This window comes from Hyperolius riggenbachi, chromosome 11, assembly GCF_040937935.1.
Source record: "Hyperolius riggenbachi isolate aHypRig1 chromosome 11, aHypRig1.pri, whole genome shotgun sequence".
In the NCBI taxonomy this organism is placed as follows: domain Eukaryota; kingdom Metazoa; phylum Chordata; class Amphibia; order Anura; family Hyperoliidae; genus Hyperolius; species Hyperolius riggenbachi.
This window is the reverse complement of record NC_090656.1, coordinates 215,516,201-215,533,298: the sequence shown is the minus strand read 5'-3', so window position 1 is coordinate 215,533,298 and position 17,098 is coordinate 215,516,201. Positions and strand designations below refer to the sequence as shown.

At 44.3% G+C, this 17,098-nt stretch overlaps 1 protein-coding gene across 1 annotated transcript in view; it reads right to left on the bottom strand.

Annotated features, from left to right (window-relative positions):
- PRMT3 (protein arginine methyltransferase 3) overlaps nucleotides 1–17,098 on the bottom strand; it is a 186,546-nt gene that overhangs the window by 134,490 nt on the left and 34,958 nt on the right. The window contains exon 8 of the mRNA XM_068261584.1: nucleotides 4,892–4,957. Coding sequence (XP_068117685.1) covers nucleotides 4,892–4,957 — 66 coding nt within the window. The remainder of the gene's footprint in view (nucleotides 1–4,891; nucleotides 4,958–17,098) is intronic.

The following is a 17,098-nucleotide window of genomic DNA, read 5'->3' as shown; positions in this document are numbered from 1 at the left end:
GACAAAGGGTTAACATCCTGTGTTTACAAATTAGCTGCTCTGCCGAAGAAGCCAGCTGACAGATCAATTTACACTTGTGATTAGTCATAGGTGAAGGGTAATTAGACAGGTTAAACTCTCTAAATACATACAGGGTGCATTTTTCGATGTTTTCCTTCTGCCCTGTGCAAGAGTTCATGTCTAATTTAAAGAGACACTGAAGTCTCTTTTTTTTTTCTTTTTTTTTTTATATTAATAGTTTTTTCATTGAAAATGTTTTATCAAACAAGGATACAAAACATAAGAATCAGATTTGCTTATGACAATATTCTGTTCATACGAGCAACAACAGAAAACTATAAGGAATCAACAATGAAACTGACAAACATGTCTTGTCATTCCAATTTACATGGCCACTCTGGGCTTGGAAGACAAGGCTTACTAAACATCTATGTCCAATGTAGGGTATTCAATTATTTTAGGGAGCAGTTAATTGTATAATTAAGGTAAGCACAGGAAGTATAGGGAGGAAAAAAGGAAAACAGAAAATACCAGAAAGGGGTATACGCCGTAGGTTCATAGAAGTAAAGGTCTTGAGAGCCTTGTTTGCATCAGTAAGGGAAACATTTTGTGTATAACCTGTGTTCAGATAGCAGGCATCTATATTGATTATATTCTATATGGTGTATATATATTTTAGACACAAAGGGATAGGACCTGGGACAGAGGGGGTCTTGTGGATATGATCTGGATATGTAGAAGCTTTCCAGAGGCGCCAATAGAATAAATGTCACTTAACCACCTTAGCGGTATGGACGAGCTCAGCTCGTCCATTACCGCCAGAGGGTGCCGCTCAGGCCCTGCTGGGCCGATTCTTACCAAATAAAAAGCAGCACACGCAGCCGGCACTTTGCCAGCCGCGTGTGCTGCCTGATCGCCGCCGCTCTGCGGCGATCCGCCGCGAGCAGCGGCGAAAGAGGGTCCCCCCAGCCGCCTGAGCCCTGCGCAGCCGGAACAAATAGTTCCGGCCAGCGCTAAGGGCTGGATCGGAGGCGGCAGACGTCAGGAGGTCGGCTGACGTCCATGACGTCACTCCGCTCGTCGCCATGGCGACGAAGTAAGCAAAACACGGAAGGCCGCTCATTGCGGCCTTCCGTGTTACTTTTGGCCGCCGGAGGCGATCAGAAGAACGCCTCCAGAGCGCCATCTAGTGGGCTTTCATGCAGCCAACTTTCAGTTAGCTGCATGAAATGTTTTTTTTTTAATTTAAAAAAAACCCTCCTGCAGCCGCCCTGGCGATCTTAATAGAACGCCAGGGTGGTTAAACGAGCTTAAAACCGATGGGGCAGTGGTGGGCCTATCCCATCCATGCGGACAAAGCAAACAAAGGAAGGACTGTGGCATCAACAGTCAAACAACAATTTATTTATACTCCACAGTAAAAATAGGCAACGCGTTTCACGGGCTCAATCCCGCTTCATCAGGCCAATCAAAAAGGAGCATACAGCTTAACAGCATCAAAACCACACTGAGCGCCTCTGACAGCGCCTTCCTTTGTTTGCTTTGTCTGCATGGATGGGATAGGCCCACCACTGCCCCATCGGTTTTAAGCGCGTTTAAGTGACTTTTATTCTATTGGCGCCTCTGGAAAGCTTCTACATACTGCTAAGTCCACCCTTGGTGGAGGATTGTACCCATCTTCTTCCCATCTACAGAGAGCGACTTTTAATCCTGAGTTGGGTCAGGTTAATCTCCCCACCTGCCTTCACAGTGGTTGCCTAATGGTAACCCTGGTTTGTGAGTATTAAATTGTTATATTACTCATTATTAATTATCATCTATACAATATCACACTATTGGGCTCTTGGTGTCCCCCCTCCCTTTATATTTATGATCTGGATATGGTAAAAGTACATCATTTTTCAGCAAGAGGGGGAGCGAATTATAGATTAGCAGGGGAATACGTAAGGTGTCTTAGTTTTCATCGGTCATCTGTTGGGTAGCTAAAAGTCTGGAGGGTCAGGTTCAACATAGTGAGCTAGCCACTCTCAAGGGATTTTGAATTCTTCAACCTTAGCAAGCGTTCTGCTTCTTATGCAACTTTCAATTTGAAGTCTCTTTTTTTATCAATTAATTGTTATTTATGGCCCAAAAACAGCCCAGCAAAGTTCCAGGGCTTGAATATTTTTGATTCCATTTCCTGGAGAAGGCAGAGCTGTGCGCAGTAGCTCTGCCTCTTCTCCAGTCAATCTCCACTGATCTCCGCCAATCTCAGTCTTCCTTCACGGGGAGAGGGGCGGAGATTCACTGGAGAAGAGGCAGAGCTACTGCGCCCAGCTCTGCCTTCTCAAGGCAGCAATATCTGCGACTTGCAAAGTCGTGGAGCTTTACTGTGCAATTTCTGGGCCATACATAACTCGTTCTGCAGTGGGGATGCGGCGAATCAGCTTAGAATTGAATACTGAAGACGACTGCATAGGAAAATAAGGTAAAAAAAAAAAAAAAAAGACTTCAGTTTCTCTTTAAGTTAGGAGGCTCTACAGCATACATGTAAAACTCCGGCTCGTGGGCCAAGTCTGGCCTTCAGAGCCATTAAATCTGGCCTCCAAGTGGTTTCCCCACTTTGCATTATGTTTGGCCCACTTGAGACCACCAGGGAAGATATATTGAAGGTGAAGCCCTAGATCACCAGGGAAGAGATATGGGGAAAGTAGGAGGAAATCCCTAAACACTAGGGCACTGTACAGGGGAGGGTGGGGGCTTCTAGGCACCAGGGAACTGTATAGGGGAGGGAGGACCACTAGACACCAGGGAACTGTACAGGGGAGGGTGGGGGCCTCTAAGCACCAGGGAACTGTATACGAGTTGAAAGGGTCCATTAGACATCAGGGAACTTTATAAGAGAGGAAAGTGAACAGTAGACATTGAGGTTGGCCCGTGGTTGGTCCCAGTGTACAATTTCAGCCCACTTTGTATTTGGGTTTGATAACCCTGCTCTACAGTCTCAGGGTATCTGTACCCCAGACAGAGTAATACAGAATATTGGTGCTAACGCTGCCAGTCTCAGTTTACTGACTGTTTTAGAAATTTTTAGCTTGCTACAAAACACAAAAAATTCTGAATCAGTTGATTTGGGCGACGGCCACACCAGATGGCTCCCACAGACCATAATGTAAATTTGTGGCTATAGAATGCTGGGTGATTCATTTGGGCACATTGAATCGTGCGCCACATGCTTTATTTGAGCACCGGGCTACTGCGACGGGATTCAGCTATCAGCAGCCAAGCTCCGGGCATCAGTGCGAGTGAGGGATGGGGTGCGGCTATCGGTAGCCAAACCACAGACATCAGTGATAGGGAGTGGCTAATAATGGCGAGGTTAGGCTTTCGGAAGTTGAGTTCCAGACGTTGGTGGAAGCGAGCGACTAATGGTGGCGGGATTTGGTTATCAGAAGCCAAGCTACGAACATAGGCTGAAGTGAGCATCGGGGTTCAGCTAAAAGTAGCCAAACTCCAGATATCGGTAAAGATTAGGCGTAGGATAGAGGCGATAGTTGGGGAGAGGAGGTTAGTGTTAGAGTTCTGCATAGCCACTTGGAATACTCCCGTCTGCCGCTGTTCAGCACAGAACAAGCGGACAGGATCAGGAGTACACCGGCTTGCGAGTCACATTGCTGTTCACCTGGCTGATACTTGCTCCTTGCAGTTTGTCAAAACTGAACACCAACACTAGTGTTAGGCATAGACAGGAGGGTTAGCGCTAGATATTAGTAGAGGGGGTTCTTGTTACGCATAGGTAGGGGGGAAGCCAATAGAATATTGGTAATATTATATTGCCAATATTCCAGCCTTCGGCACCCAATTCAACAAACAATGAACCAATATCTACTCAGAAATCCTGTTGAAATAAGACTGAGCGGAAAACCACCGCCCCAACAACGTGTTTGACCAATCAAATAAACAAATCTACTAGATTTGATTGGTCCAATTCCAAGCTACAACATTTGTATAATATTAGCATGTGCCTCAACTCAAAAGTCTCATCTTTTTGACCATCCCTACTTTAGCCATGCAAGAAACAATACTTACAATCAAAAAAGGGAGAAGGCTTTAAAGTGGACCCTAAATCTTGCACAGAACAGGAGGAGAACATAGAAAAATACACCCTGTATGTATTTTGAGAGTTTAGCCTGTCTAATTCTGATTCATCTGTGACTAATCACAACTGTAATTTGCTCTCTGAAGTGTGTCAGCTGGCTGCCTTGGCAGAGCAGCTAATTTGCAAACATGGGATGTTAACCCTGTGTCTGCTTCCATGGAAGCAGACACACTGCAGATTTATTGCAGGATTTATATCAGCTGTAGCAAAGAAATGCTTTTCTTTAAAGGTTATTATGCTGTTGCTCATCTTCTAGAGCAGAAAGGAAGTTCTGAGTTCAGGACTGCTTTTTAAAAAAAAAAAAAAAAAAAAGAAAAGCAGTGTAAAATTATCAGAATGCAACATAAAAAGAAGAAGCTTAAAAATAAAAATTAAAAAAATTAGAAGATGGTGCAGCAGGTTCTGAAGCTGCAATCTTTTTTTTTTTTTCTTTTTTTCCCCTGGAATGTTTTATGGTGTCCCGGCATCATGAATTAAAGGGATAAACCCTCTCTTATCTCCGTTCAGCACCCCTCTGACATTCGAGAGGAGGAAGGAAATTTTTTTTTTGCGGTAATAAAAGAGATCCCAGGTATTAAATCACCCCGGTCACTGTCGCTTCACCATGTGACCCTGGCTAGTCCTGCCCCTCCCCCTCCTCATCACAGCTAGTCCTGCCCCTCCCCTCCTCGTCACAGCTAGTCCTGCCCCTCCCCTCCTCACCACAGCACACGTGGAGGCTGCTGCATCAGTCCAGCACGGCTCTGCACTCACCTTGTCCTTGAAGATGTCACCATTCTGGTACATGAAGTTCCTATAGCTCTCGGTCCGCACTGCGTCCTGCAAGACAGACCAAGAATCAAAATTTCCAGAGGAGGGAAAAATAAAACACTGAAAATATCACATTCCAATTCAAAGCAATCTGCATTCTTCATCTTTCGTTTTCTATATGTGTGACTACACTGAGCTTAACCACTTCTCCTCCCCGGGGACGAGTAACTAAGTCCCTGCAAAATGCCCTAACTATGCCGCTAGATCAATAATCTAAGTCCCCATGCGAATGACCGCAGCCGTCTATTAGACAGAGCAGTCATTCACAAAGAACTTAAACGCATCACTTCCTCTTTGCGTAGCAATACTACGCATACGCTAGTCAGCTTCAAGGACATCTTGTGGCCAAATAGTAAAATTACATTTACATTTTTTCAATAAAAGGACCGGTTTTTATGCCTAACTATTCTAGTATGGGCTGGTGATTACTCAGTTTTATGCCCTGCAGATCCCCAAAAGTTCTGTCCCTGTAGCCCCTTCCCCCTTGGGCATGCCGGTTAGTTGCCTAAGGTTTGGATAATGGGGACTTAGCTGTAGTAGCTTCGGCTCCCCACAATACTGTTTCTGGACAGTTAAGGTGGATGTGGGATCACAAAAAGGTGTTAGCCAGGCCATTGACACCCACTAGGCCCCAGGCACCTGCCTAGGTTGCCATGTGGCTGACCTTGCTCTGTCTGCATAGCAGCAGAAAATGAGTTGGGTGTGTAGTACAGTATCTGCGTTTTTCCCACTCTTGCCTTGCCACGCTAGAGATGCAGGTGCAAGTCCCTTAATATATATGTAGACAGCGCTCCTCTTCTTACATCTCAACCTGCAGGATTAAAACCTGGACATAGTGCATTACTGTTAAACTTAACACATTGACACCCCAGTGTTTTATAGTGCTCCACACGTGCTCCACACTTAGTGTAATGATTCACAGACCCCTACAGAAATGCAGGCTCACCAGATGTAATCCACCTCGCTTTTCAGGTGGGTCTCTCACATGAATCAATAAGCCAACGAACTAGCAGCTTCAGATCTCCAAAAAGGGTTTAATCCAAATTCCTCTTAAAATCACAAATAAAAGACAACAAGGCCAACATAGCGTAAAACCGTAAAACAATAGCTGCCAATGCCCTGCGCTAAGATGCACTCACGTCATAAAGATGAATTGTGCGCATATCAGGCCTCACGTAAGCCTTGCGGTGTCACCTCCAGTGCGGCTTCGGCATAGTAATTAGGCAGTTGTCCAGTCGAGGGCGCTATTGTAGCAGCTATATGGCGTATCTAAAATCAAAGGCCCACTGATGCGGAAATGAAATTGAAACGCACGATGTGATGGCCGATGCGCTCCAGCGCATGCCAGTGAGAACGAGATGACGTAGACACACGCGACCTACGGGTCGCGTTGGAGTCAGCGTAAGGGGAAATCGGTATAAAGGACGTCGGACGCTCCGGTGACGTCAGCCTCTGATGAGTCCTTGACGGACGAAACGCGTAAGGCGGAGCTTGGAGCGCCTGACGTCACTGGGAGCAGGTTGGGAAACGCGAGCCGATACGAGCGGAAGCGCCATAGCGGAGACGGGACGCCGAAGCCGCACTGGAGGTGACACCGCAAGGCTTACGTGAGGCCTGATATGCGCACAATTCATCTTTATGACGTGAGTGCACCTTAGCGCAGGGCATTGGCAGCTATTGTTTTACGGTTTTACGCTATGTTGGCCTTGTTGTATTTTATTTGTGATTTTAAGAGGAATTTGGATTAAACCCTTTTTGGAGATCTGAAGCTGCTAGTTCGTTGGCTTATTGATTCATGTGAGAGACCCACCTGAAAAGCGAGGTGGATTACATCTGGTGAGCCTGCATTTCTGTAGGGGCCTGTGAATCATTACACTAAGTGTGGAGCACTATAAAACACTGGGGTGTCAATGTGTTAAGTTTAACAGTAATGCACTATGTCCAGGTTTTAATCCTGCAGGTTGAGATGTAAGAAGAGGAGCGCTGTCTACATATATATTAATAGACTGATCGTGGATCTATGATAGCGAAGACTCTGAACTTTGCATACGTACTACAAGTAACCAATGTTTAGAAAGTTAAGTGGGTGGGCGCACTCTGCACCATTATAAGGTGCAAGTCCCTGCCAGGAAACGATCTGCATGGAGTTTGCCTGTCACACCAGTGTTGATGAGGGTTTCCTGGCAGTTCATGGACAGTGGCACCCGCCAACAAACTGGTCCTAAACCTTGACTGGGACATTAGATTGTGACCCCAGCTGAGGGACGGTCAGTGACACAAATCATTCAATATTCTCTGTAAAGTGCTACTGAAAATGTGGTCCACTCATGTAAATGTAAAATAATAATATTAGAAAAGTAAAAGGGAATCCAAGGTGAGAGTTTTATGGAGTCTGCCATATTTATTTCCTTTTAAACAACACCAGTTCCCTGACAGCCCTACTGCTCTATTTGACTGCAGTATTGTCTGAATCACACCTGAAACAAGCATGCGGATAATCTGGTCAGATCTGAAAATAATGTCAGAAACACCTGACCTGCTGCATGCTTGTTCAGGGGCTATGGCTAAAAGTATTAGAGGATCAGAAGGATTGCCAGGCAACTGGTATTGTTTAAAATGTATTACATGAACATGTACCAGTATTGGTGGTGTCTCAAACCACACATCAGCTGCAGTGGGATGCGAAAGTTTGGGCAACCTTGCTAATCGTCTTGATTTTCCTGTAAAAATCGTTGGTTGTTACAATAAAAATGTTTAGTTAAATATATCATATGGGAGACACACACAGTGATAACTGAGAAGTGAAATGAAGTTTATTGGATTTACAGAAAGTGCGCAATAATTGTTTAAATAAAATTAGGCATTCTTTTTTGTGGTGCCCAAATTTATGCACCTGCCTAAATTTGTTTAAACAATTATTGCACACTTTCTGTAAATCCAACAAACTTCATTTCACTTCTCAAATATCACTGTGTGTGTCTCCTATATGATATATTTAACTGACATTTTTTATCGCAACAACCAACGATTTATACAGGAAAATCATGGAGATTACCAAGGTTGCCCAAACTTTCGCACCCCACTGTATGTATGTATGTAACTGTATTTGTATTGCTGATGTCCTGATTGTACACAGCTGCGAACTTATGTACTAGCTGATGGCCCGGCGTTACCCAGGTGTGTATTTGGCTGGTTTTGACTGCGCCCACCTTTTTCTAACCTTAACACACAATTACTCAATGGCCTAATTTGTGAGCTTTGTGGTCTTTTGCATCAATAATTTGCATTGAAATCAAAAAAATATGATTGGCTGTTTGTGGCTCCACCCCTTTTCTAAATTTGAACCCCAGCCACCCAATGACCAACTGTGCCAGGTTTGAGGCTTGTGCCATTACCAGTGCAAGATAGGCAGCAATGAAATATTCCCCTTGAAAATCAATAGGTGAATTTTGATTGGCTTTTGTAGGCTCCACCCACTTTTCTGAATATTAATCCGAGTCACCCAGTGACCAACTGTGCAAAGTTTGAGAACCCTACCATTAACAGTGTAAGAATGGCTGCAGTTTACATTTTCCCAGTAAAATTTGTATTTGTCTCCGCCCAATTTTTGGTTATGGGGATACAAAGTATCCTATATGTTATTCCAGGTAATGCACCATGTGTGTGCCAAATTCCATTCAAATCCATTCAGCCATTGTTGCGTGATTAAAGAAAACCTGAACTGAAAATTGAAGGTTCAAAATAAGCATACACAAGTCATACTTGCCTTCCATGTAGTCTACTCCTCAGTGTCTTTCTCCTGTCCCGCGTCCTGTTTGTTCACTGTGATCAAGGGAATTTTCCGTCCTTCATTTTGAAAATGGCCATTACCCATAACAGCTTTCTGGTCAGCACACAGTTAAACTGTAACATTGCCCACTTGAGCCATAGGGAAACATGGACATTACAGTTTTCCTCTCAGCTATAACTGACAGCAACTGAGATTTTACTGACAGCAACTGATATTTGAGATCTGTCAAAATATTGTCAGAACTGGAAGGGATTATTGTCAGAAGAAAATGGTGAGCTTCTGAGAGGAACTGATTGTAAGGTAACTATGCAATGTTCATTTGAAGTTACCTCATGTGTTTATTTTAAATATTTTTACTCAGTACAGGTTCTCTTTAAGTAACAAACATCAAAACTTTCACATTTGTAATACTAGTAAGATCTATGCTCCTCAATGATTATATTGTACTGTGTACATCGCTACGGAAGATACTGGCACTATATAAATACAAAATAATAATAATAAAAAGTGCCTGGATTTCAACCTTGTAAAGTTTTGTGGCTGTTCCTACAGTATACAGGTCCTCTTTTCCCTTAATGACACTCATTTGCAAGCGAAAATAATTTCATCCCATCTGAACGCACAGCTCGTCCGCCGCCTCACCGTCAAGACTCTTCCGCCAGCCGTAATTACAGCTAATACAATGCAAATTGGGTTTGCTATCTCGAGCGTGAACGACTGAAAAGACGATCAATTAAAATGACAAGGGGACGCCTGGATCGGCTCCTTCCAAGAAAGACATTTTTTTCCGCATGTGGGCAGCTTTGTCTTCCTGATCTGAGCAAATAAATGTAAATGTGTTAGTTTTACGGGACTCTGCGCCGCAAACATTCCCGCACCGCGGCCAGACACAGGACCATAGCAGCGCCAATCGCCTGGATTCCTTCTATGTCGGGATTCACAAATGATGGAATTTTTATTTTTGTCTGAAATTCCCTGTTTATCATCCTGCAAATAGCAGTGTAGGGTAACAAACCAGGACAAATTACAACAGATTGACATAGAAATCTCATCAAATCAAAAGAACAAAAGGATCAAGAGCCCCAATAGTGCAATATGTCAATTCAATCGAAATAAGTATATACCGTATATGAGCAAATATGCTCCCAAGGTTGGTACTTGCCACTGGTAACCACTATGAAGGCAGGTGGGGAGATTAGACCCTCCTTACTCGGGGACAAGAATCTTGCTCTTCGTAGAAGTTGAAAAAGGAGTGACACCCCTCCACCCAGGGTGGAAACACGAGATAAACACAGGTTTACACAAAGGCGCCAGATAAGGATAAAATAATTAAAAAAGGGAGGGTGGGCTTACCTCCCCCAAGTAGACTCCAAAAATCAGTTTTCACTGAAAAAAAGTTACTTTATTTGAGGATACTCCACAATTATGCAATGCATTTCACGGGTGACATCCCGCTTCATCAGGCAACACAAGGTGGTTTTAGAAAGTAAACAAGCATGAGCACCTCCATCTCATCTCATCAGCTGTTCAACATTAAAACAACTTTTCAAATACCGTAATCATTTTCCGGTCAGGTGCAGTTTCATGGACTGCTTGTTTACTGTGTGTTCCGAAGTCAGTAGAAACAACACCTGGTCTCCCAGAGTGCTTTGGGAGGAGAATTCCAAATATCTAATCAGCCTAAGTTAAGCATCACTGGGAGGGCGGGGCTATATACCAATAAACAGCAATATATATAGATTTTGGAATAGTTTCTGATGCTGAAACCAGGAAAATTACCATAAATTTGGGTATACTGAATAATTTACTACATTCTACTATATGTCACTACAGTGCCTCTTCAAAGGATACCTTAGTGCTGAACAGAATCGGAAGATGGATGGTGTGTGTGTGGCACCTCCCGTGGTCTGGCGTCTCCTTCCAATAATCTGTAAACGGCCCCGTTCTAAATCCCTTGTTGGCGGGGTTGGCCCAGCCACTGCAAGTCCGCAGGAGTAGGCGCGCACTCCCGCGGGTAAGAATGTCTACGCTGGCTACATCTTCCGGCAGGAGTACACACGTACTCCCACCAACTTGATGCGTCTGCGTTGATCAGGGCTTTAAAATGGGGCCGTTTACGGGTGATCGGCAGGAGACATCGGGCCACGGGAGGTGCAGTAAGCCTATACGAACCTACCCACACAGGGTGTCCATTTTCGATTCTATTTAGCAGTGGCGTGTAAAGCCATCAACACAGTCAAGATTTTACTGTTTTTCCTCATTTCCTGTCCCCCAGACCAACACGGTGCATACGAACACCACGGATGTCTCAGAGACAGGAAGTGAGGGGAAATCTGAGGGCTCTTTCACATTACATAATGGGCGGATCCAAGTCTGATGGGCAGTGGAAGGGAATTCTAGAGGGTGGGGGCGGCTCTTGAGAAATTCTGCAGACGCGCATGGTGGTGGGAAATGCGTGGGGCAGTTAGGTGAAGATTGTTGGAGGACCGGAGGAGATGACATGGTGTATACCTGTGGACAAGCTCGGAGATGTACGCCAGCACCGATTTTCAAATATTTCATGATAAAATCAGTTGAAAACCTGTGTGCAGTGTGTGGGGGGATTCGAACAGATAGATCCCCCTCTGATCTGATCAGATAATGATCGGAGATTCCTCTATGTCATATCCAGCAGTGTATAGCCAGCTTAACTGCTTTCGGACCAACGGCTCTTGTCTGATCAGATGAAACCCCCCATTTATGGCCAATATTACTTAAAACACAACAGTGAATATAAAGATGAAGACCAGAAACCTCTCCCTTTCCCCACCAGCCCTCACTACGCATCCAGGGATCACATGATTGGCGAAAGGTAGGGAAAATAAGAGTCCCAATCGAAGGAGCCACGTGAGGCCCCTGCAAGAGCTGAACCACAAAATATTAATTGATTGTGCAAGGCCAGGACCCTGGCTCCAGAGGAAACACGATTATTTTCCACTCCGCTGCTCCCTCGATTGACGCCAGAACCTTTGACTTTTGCTGGCGTCAGCAAATCGGACAGATTTAGAGGAGGCTATTCAAGCAGGGGAGTAACAACCTTCTGCTTCGATAGGGAAAGGCTAAAAAACAAGAAAGAAATGAAGCAAAAAAATAATCCTAACAGCAGCCAGGAACCCAAGGAAATATACGAGCTCCCAAACCTGCATTGTGGGACAACTACTGGGAGCCATACATGTAAGCTCAGCTCACCTTCGCTTCTCTACACCAGTGGGTCTCCATCTTTTCAGCACATGTACTCCTTTGCGGGTCATCACCGAGCCTATGTACCACCCCCATGTTTTTTCATAAACCAAAACATTAGACAGACCTTGGCCCAGAAATACACATGATTGGTAGCATTAGGCAGTGGTTGCCCCTCAAAATATACATAATTAGGCAATTCTATCTTTAAAGTGTACCTGAGATGAAGAAAAAGCAAAGTTTTATACATACCTGGGGCTTCCTCCAGCCCCTTTCGGCCTGATCGCTCCCTTGTCGTCATCCTTTGCCGCCTGCAGTCTCTGCAATCTGGCCCGGTAATTCGGCCATTTGACGCAGGCCTCTCCTGGCAACGGGGGCGCGATTATGCGTGCGGGCAGGCCTAGCATGCACAGTAAGCCCCGACTCTCGGAGTCACCAGGCTGGACTGCGGTGGCTGCAGGTAGCGGAGGATGGGGACGAAGGACTAATCAGCGTGAACGGGGCTAGAGGAAGCCCCAGGCATATATAAACTTTTTTTTTTCTTATTTTTGGGTTCACTTTAAAAAAACACATAAACAGCATTTCCCCCATAAAATATATTAAGCAGAGTACCCCTTTAAATTATGTGTCTCTTTTCCCCCAGCTAGTGTATCCTAATATCCCTGGTGTCAGTGGTGGCACCTAAAAATACAAATAAAGTAATCACCTGACAAGTGACCTCTCCTGTCCTCCAACGCTACTCTCCGACCTCCATTGCTGCAGCTGTGGCTGCAAATCTCCCGTGCTATGCTTACAGACAGAGCAGGCTACAGGAAAATGGCGCCACCGGAAAACTGCACTAGAGAAACAAAGACTCCAGTGCTGAGCTTCAGACACCATTTTTCCATAGCCCTTCTACCGGACTTCCACCGAGAGTCCCACAGCCATGCGAGATCCACCATTTTTGTCTGCAGCCCCTGGAGGACCCCCTGACAGGTTGCAATGTACCCCCAGGGGTCAGCAAGCCCCAGGTTGAGAAACTCTGTCTACACCATTTCTATGTACGTATTGCCAGATTGCTATTCAAAAATTGCCTTGTTCAATTTACTTGTGCCTAACCTTAAAGCGGACCAAAACCAAACATTGTTTTAAATTAAAAATATTTACTTGCACCACTCTGACACATACAAAGATAAACAAACACTCCTTCAAGCCTATGAGCATTTCAGTGCATGCTTTTCACCCTTCTCTTTTCATAACTAGGGTTATACTGGGGGCAGCCATTAGCAATTCCTCCATTGCCGGACACCACCTACTTCACCAGTTTGCCGGATTTTGTCCCGGCAATTTGAAAGGAAGGGAGTGGTTCCTCCAATAAATGTAAAATATTTTATATTTGTCATCATGCAGCTGAAAAAAGGCTGCTATTTATTATTATACTTTAGAAAATAGATTTTATTTCTGAAATCTTGTATTTTTAATTTGGGTCCACTTTAAAGGACACCTGACCCGAGCAAGGCTACCTAAGGTATAGTGCTGCCCGTAATTATACATACCCATGGCAAATTTTGACTTAAAGTTACTTTAATTTAACAAGCAAGTCACTTTTGGATGAGAAATGACATAGATGTCTCCCAAAAGATAATAAAGGTGCGTACACCCGCACGACAGCAGCCGACGGGTCCATTGGCACCTCCCGCTGGGCGGGTTTTCAGACTGTAGTGCGTGTGTTCAGGCTGTTCCTGAACGATCCGCCCGATCCAGATTCACCAGGATGGCCTTGGTGGTGATGCTTGGATTCCTTATCACCTCTCTCACTATCCTCCTCCTGGCCAGTACAGGTGTCACCTTTAACTTTCGACCACGTCCTCTGAGATTTTCCACAGTGCAGAACATTTGTAATTTTTTTAATAATACTTTGCAAGGAGCCACTGGAACTGGAAAATGTTTAGAAATGGCCTTGTAGCCCTTTCCAGACTCGTGAGCAGCCACAATGTGCAGCCGCAGGTCCTCACTGAGCTCCTTTGTCTTTAGCCATGACTGTCCAAAAACCAGCTGCAGAGAGCTGCTGTTTTTCACCTGTTGAATTGATTAAAACAGCTGTTCCCAATTAATCAGGGTTATTAGGATGATTTAGAACAGCTTGGACTATTTGGAATGGTATAGAACTTTGTATTTTCCCACAGACTGTGACAGTTTGTGAAGGGTATGAATAATTTTGGACTGGACACTTTTTGCTCAAATTGAAACAACTGAAAGATGTTTTTTCCCACAATAATGCCTCTTGTACATCGTCTTATCTTTTGGGAGACACCTATGTCAAGTCCCATCAAAAAACAACTTGCTGGTTGAATAAAAGTAACTTTAACCACTTAGGTCTACCTGGAGGGATATATCTGTCCAGATAGCCTGCCGCGCGCTCCTGTCGCCTTCCATTAGCCCCGAGATCAATGAATGGGAATATGGTTCCCATTCATTGATCTAAGTTCCCAGCAGAAAAACCGACGGCCTCTTATCAGAGGCTGCGGTCTTTCTGCGCACAAAAACGTTTTCTGTCCGCTTAATGGTTCCTGGAAGAGTGAGCGTTCGCTTCCAGGACAAAAAAAAAAAAATGTTTCACTGTCATTTTGTGGCCAAATAGTAAAAGTACATCCACATACATTTTTAAGCAAATAAAACACATATTATTACATTTAAAATTAACTGTTTACCTCCCACACCAAAAATTACCCAAACAAAATTTGGAATAAAAAATAAATTAAAAAAAACAAAAAAAGGTCTGAACTTTTTTTAATATGCATGTCAAGAGAGTATATTACTACAATTTTTTTAATTATAAGCTTGAAAATAGTGATGGCCGCAAATGGAAAAAATGCACCTTTATTTCCAATGGCGCCATACATTGTGATAGGGACATAATTTAAACGGTGTAATAACTGGGACAAATAAAAGTTTGCTTTCTTAAAACAGAACGAATTTGCGATAATTCAGGTTGGAGTGAGCTTGAGATGTCTCCCAGTGCATCACTGCTGAATATATGCAAATTAACCATTGTTACCCTTTAGAAGCTAAACACATCTCCAGAACCGCTGGAATGCAATGATGTGTCAGCTTGTTAATTTGTACAGAGCCATAATAATCCAACATGCATACAGACTGTTTTGGATTGTTTGATCCTCATCAGTGCATGGCATGGATTAATTTGGTTCTGGAGGTGTGTTTAGCTTCTAAGGGTACAATGGTTAATTTGCATATATTCAGCAGTGATGCACTGGAAGACATTTCAAGCTCACTCCAACCTGAATTATCGCAAATTCTTTCTGTTTTAAGAAAGCAAACTTTTATTTTTCTTAGCATTTTAGTAAGGGGGCTTTTAGGACCATTGTAGACCCTTACACACTCCAATGAGTTCTGGTTCACCATGAGCTTGCTGGTTAGTCTGTACAACTGGGACAAATACAATACATGTGTTTTAATTACGGTAGCATGCATTAATTTCAAACTATAATGGCCAAAAACTGAGAAATAATGATTTTTTTTTCCATTTCTTACATAATCTTCCTGTTAAAATGGATTTAGGGTGCCCCTGCGCATGCGGAAGACTGGTCGTGTACAGCGGAAGTGACGGGACCCAGTACCGGCGGTAGAAGCAGCGGAGGACGGCGGCGTGGGAGCGATACAGGCTTATAGGGCTGAAGGAAGCCCCAGGTATGTTTAAAATCTTTTCCTGTTTTTTTGTTAGCTTCGTCTCTGGTTTCCTTTAACCACTTGCCGACCGCGCACTCATAACGCGCGTCGGCAAAGTGGCACGGCTGCAGGCTAATTAATCAGGAAGCAGCCGCTCGCGCGAGCGGCTGCTTCCTGTCAATTCACGGTGGGGAGCTCCGTGAATAGCCTGCGGGCCGCCGATCGCGGCTCGCAGGCTAAATGTAAACACAAGCGGAAATAATCCGCTTTGTTTACATTGTACGGCGCTGCTACGCAGCAGCGCCGTAAGGCAGATCGGCGATCCCCGGCCAATCAGCGGCCGGGGATCGCCGCCATGTGACATGGGACAGCCTGTCACTGGCTGCACAGGACGGATAGCGTCCTGTGCAGCCCCGATCACCAGAGGGGTAGCAGGTAGGAGAGGGAGGGGGGAATTTCGCCGCGGAGGGGGGCTTTGAGGTGCCCCCCCCCGCAACACCCACAGCATGCAGAAGCGATCAGACCCCCCCAGCACATCATCCCCCTAGGGGGAAAAAAAGGGGGGCGATCTGATCGCTCTGCATGCCAGCTGATCTGTGCTGGGGGCTGTAGAGCCCACCCAGCACAGATCTGAAAATACAGCGCTGGTCCTTAAGGGGGGGTAAAGGCTGGGTCCTCAAGTGGTTAAAGTGGACCCAAATTAAAAATACACGATTTCAGAAATAAAATTTATTTTCTAAATTATAATAATAAATAGCAGCCTTTTTTCAGCTGCATGATGACAAATATAAAATATTTAAATTTATTGGAGGAACCCCTCCCTTCCTTTCATATTGCCCTGACAGAATCCGGCAAACTGGTGGAGTAGATGGTGTCAAGCAAAGGAGGAATTGCTAATGGCTGCCACCTGTATAACCCTAGTTATGAAAAGAGAATGGTGAAAAGCATGCACTGAAATGCTCATAGGCTTAAAGAGAACCTGTACTGAGTAAAATTATTTAAAATAAACACATGAGGTAACTTCAAATGAACATTACATAGTTACTTTGCCATCAGTTCCTCTTAGAAGCTCACCATTTTCTTCTTACAGTGATCCCTTCCAGTTCTGACAACATTTTGTCAGAACTGAAATATATCAGTTGCTGTCAGTTATATATCAGTTGCTGTCAGTAACAGCTGACAGGAGAACTGATGTGTCCATGTTTCCCTATGGCTCAAGTGGGCGATGTTACAGTTTAACAGTGTGCTGACCAGGAAGCTGTTATGGGGTACTAGCCATTTTCAAAATGGAGGACGGAGAATCCCATTAATCACAGTGGACACACAGGACGCAGGAGAGGAGAAAGAGATTGAGGAGTAGACTACACAGGAGGTAAGTATGAGTTGTGTATGTTTATTTTGACTTTTAATCTTCAGTTCAGGTTTTCTTTAAAGGAGTATTTATTTATCCTTGTATGTGTCAGAGTAGTGTAAAT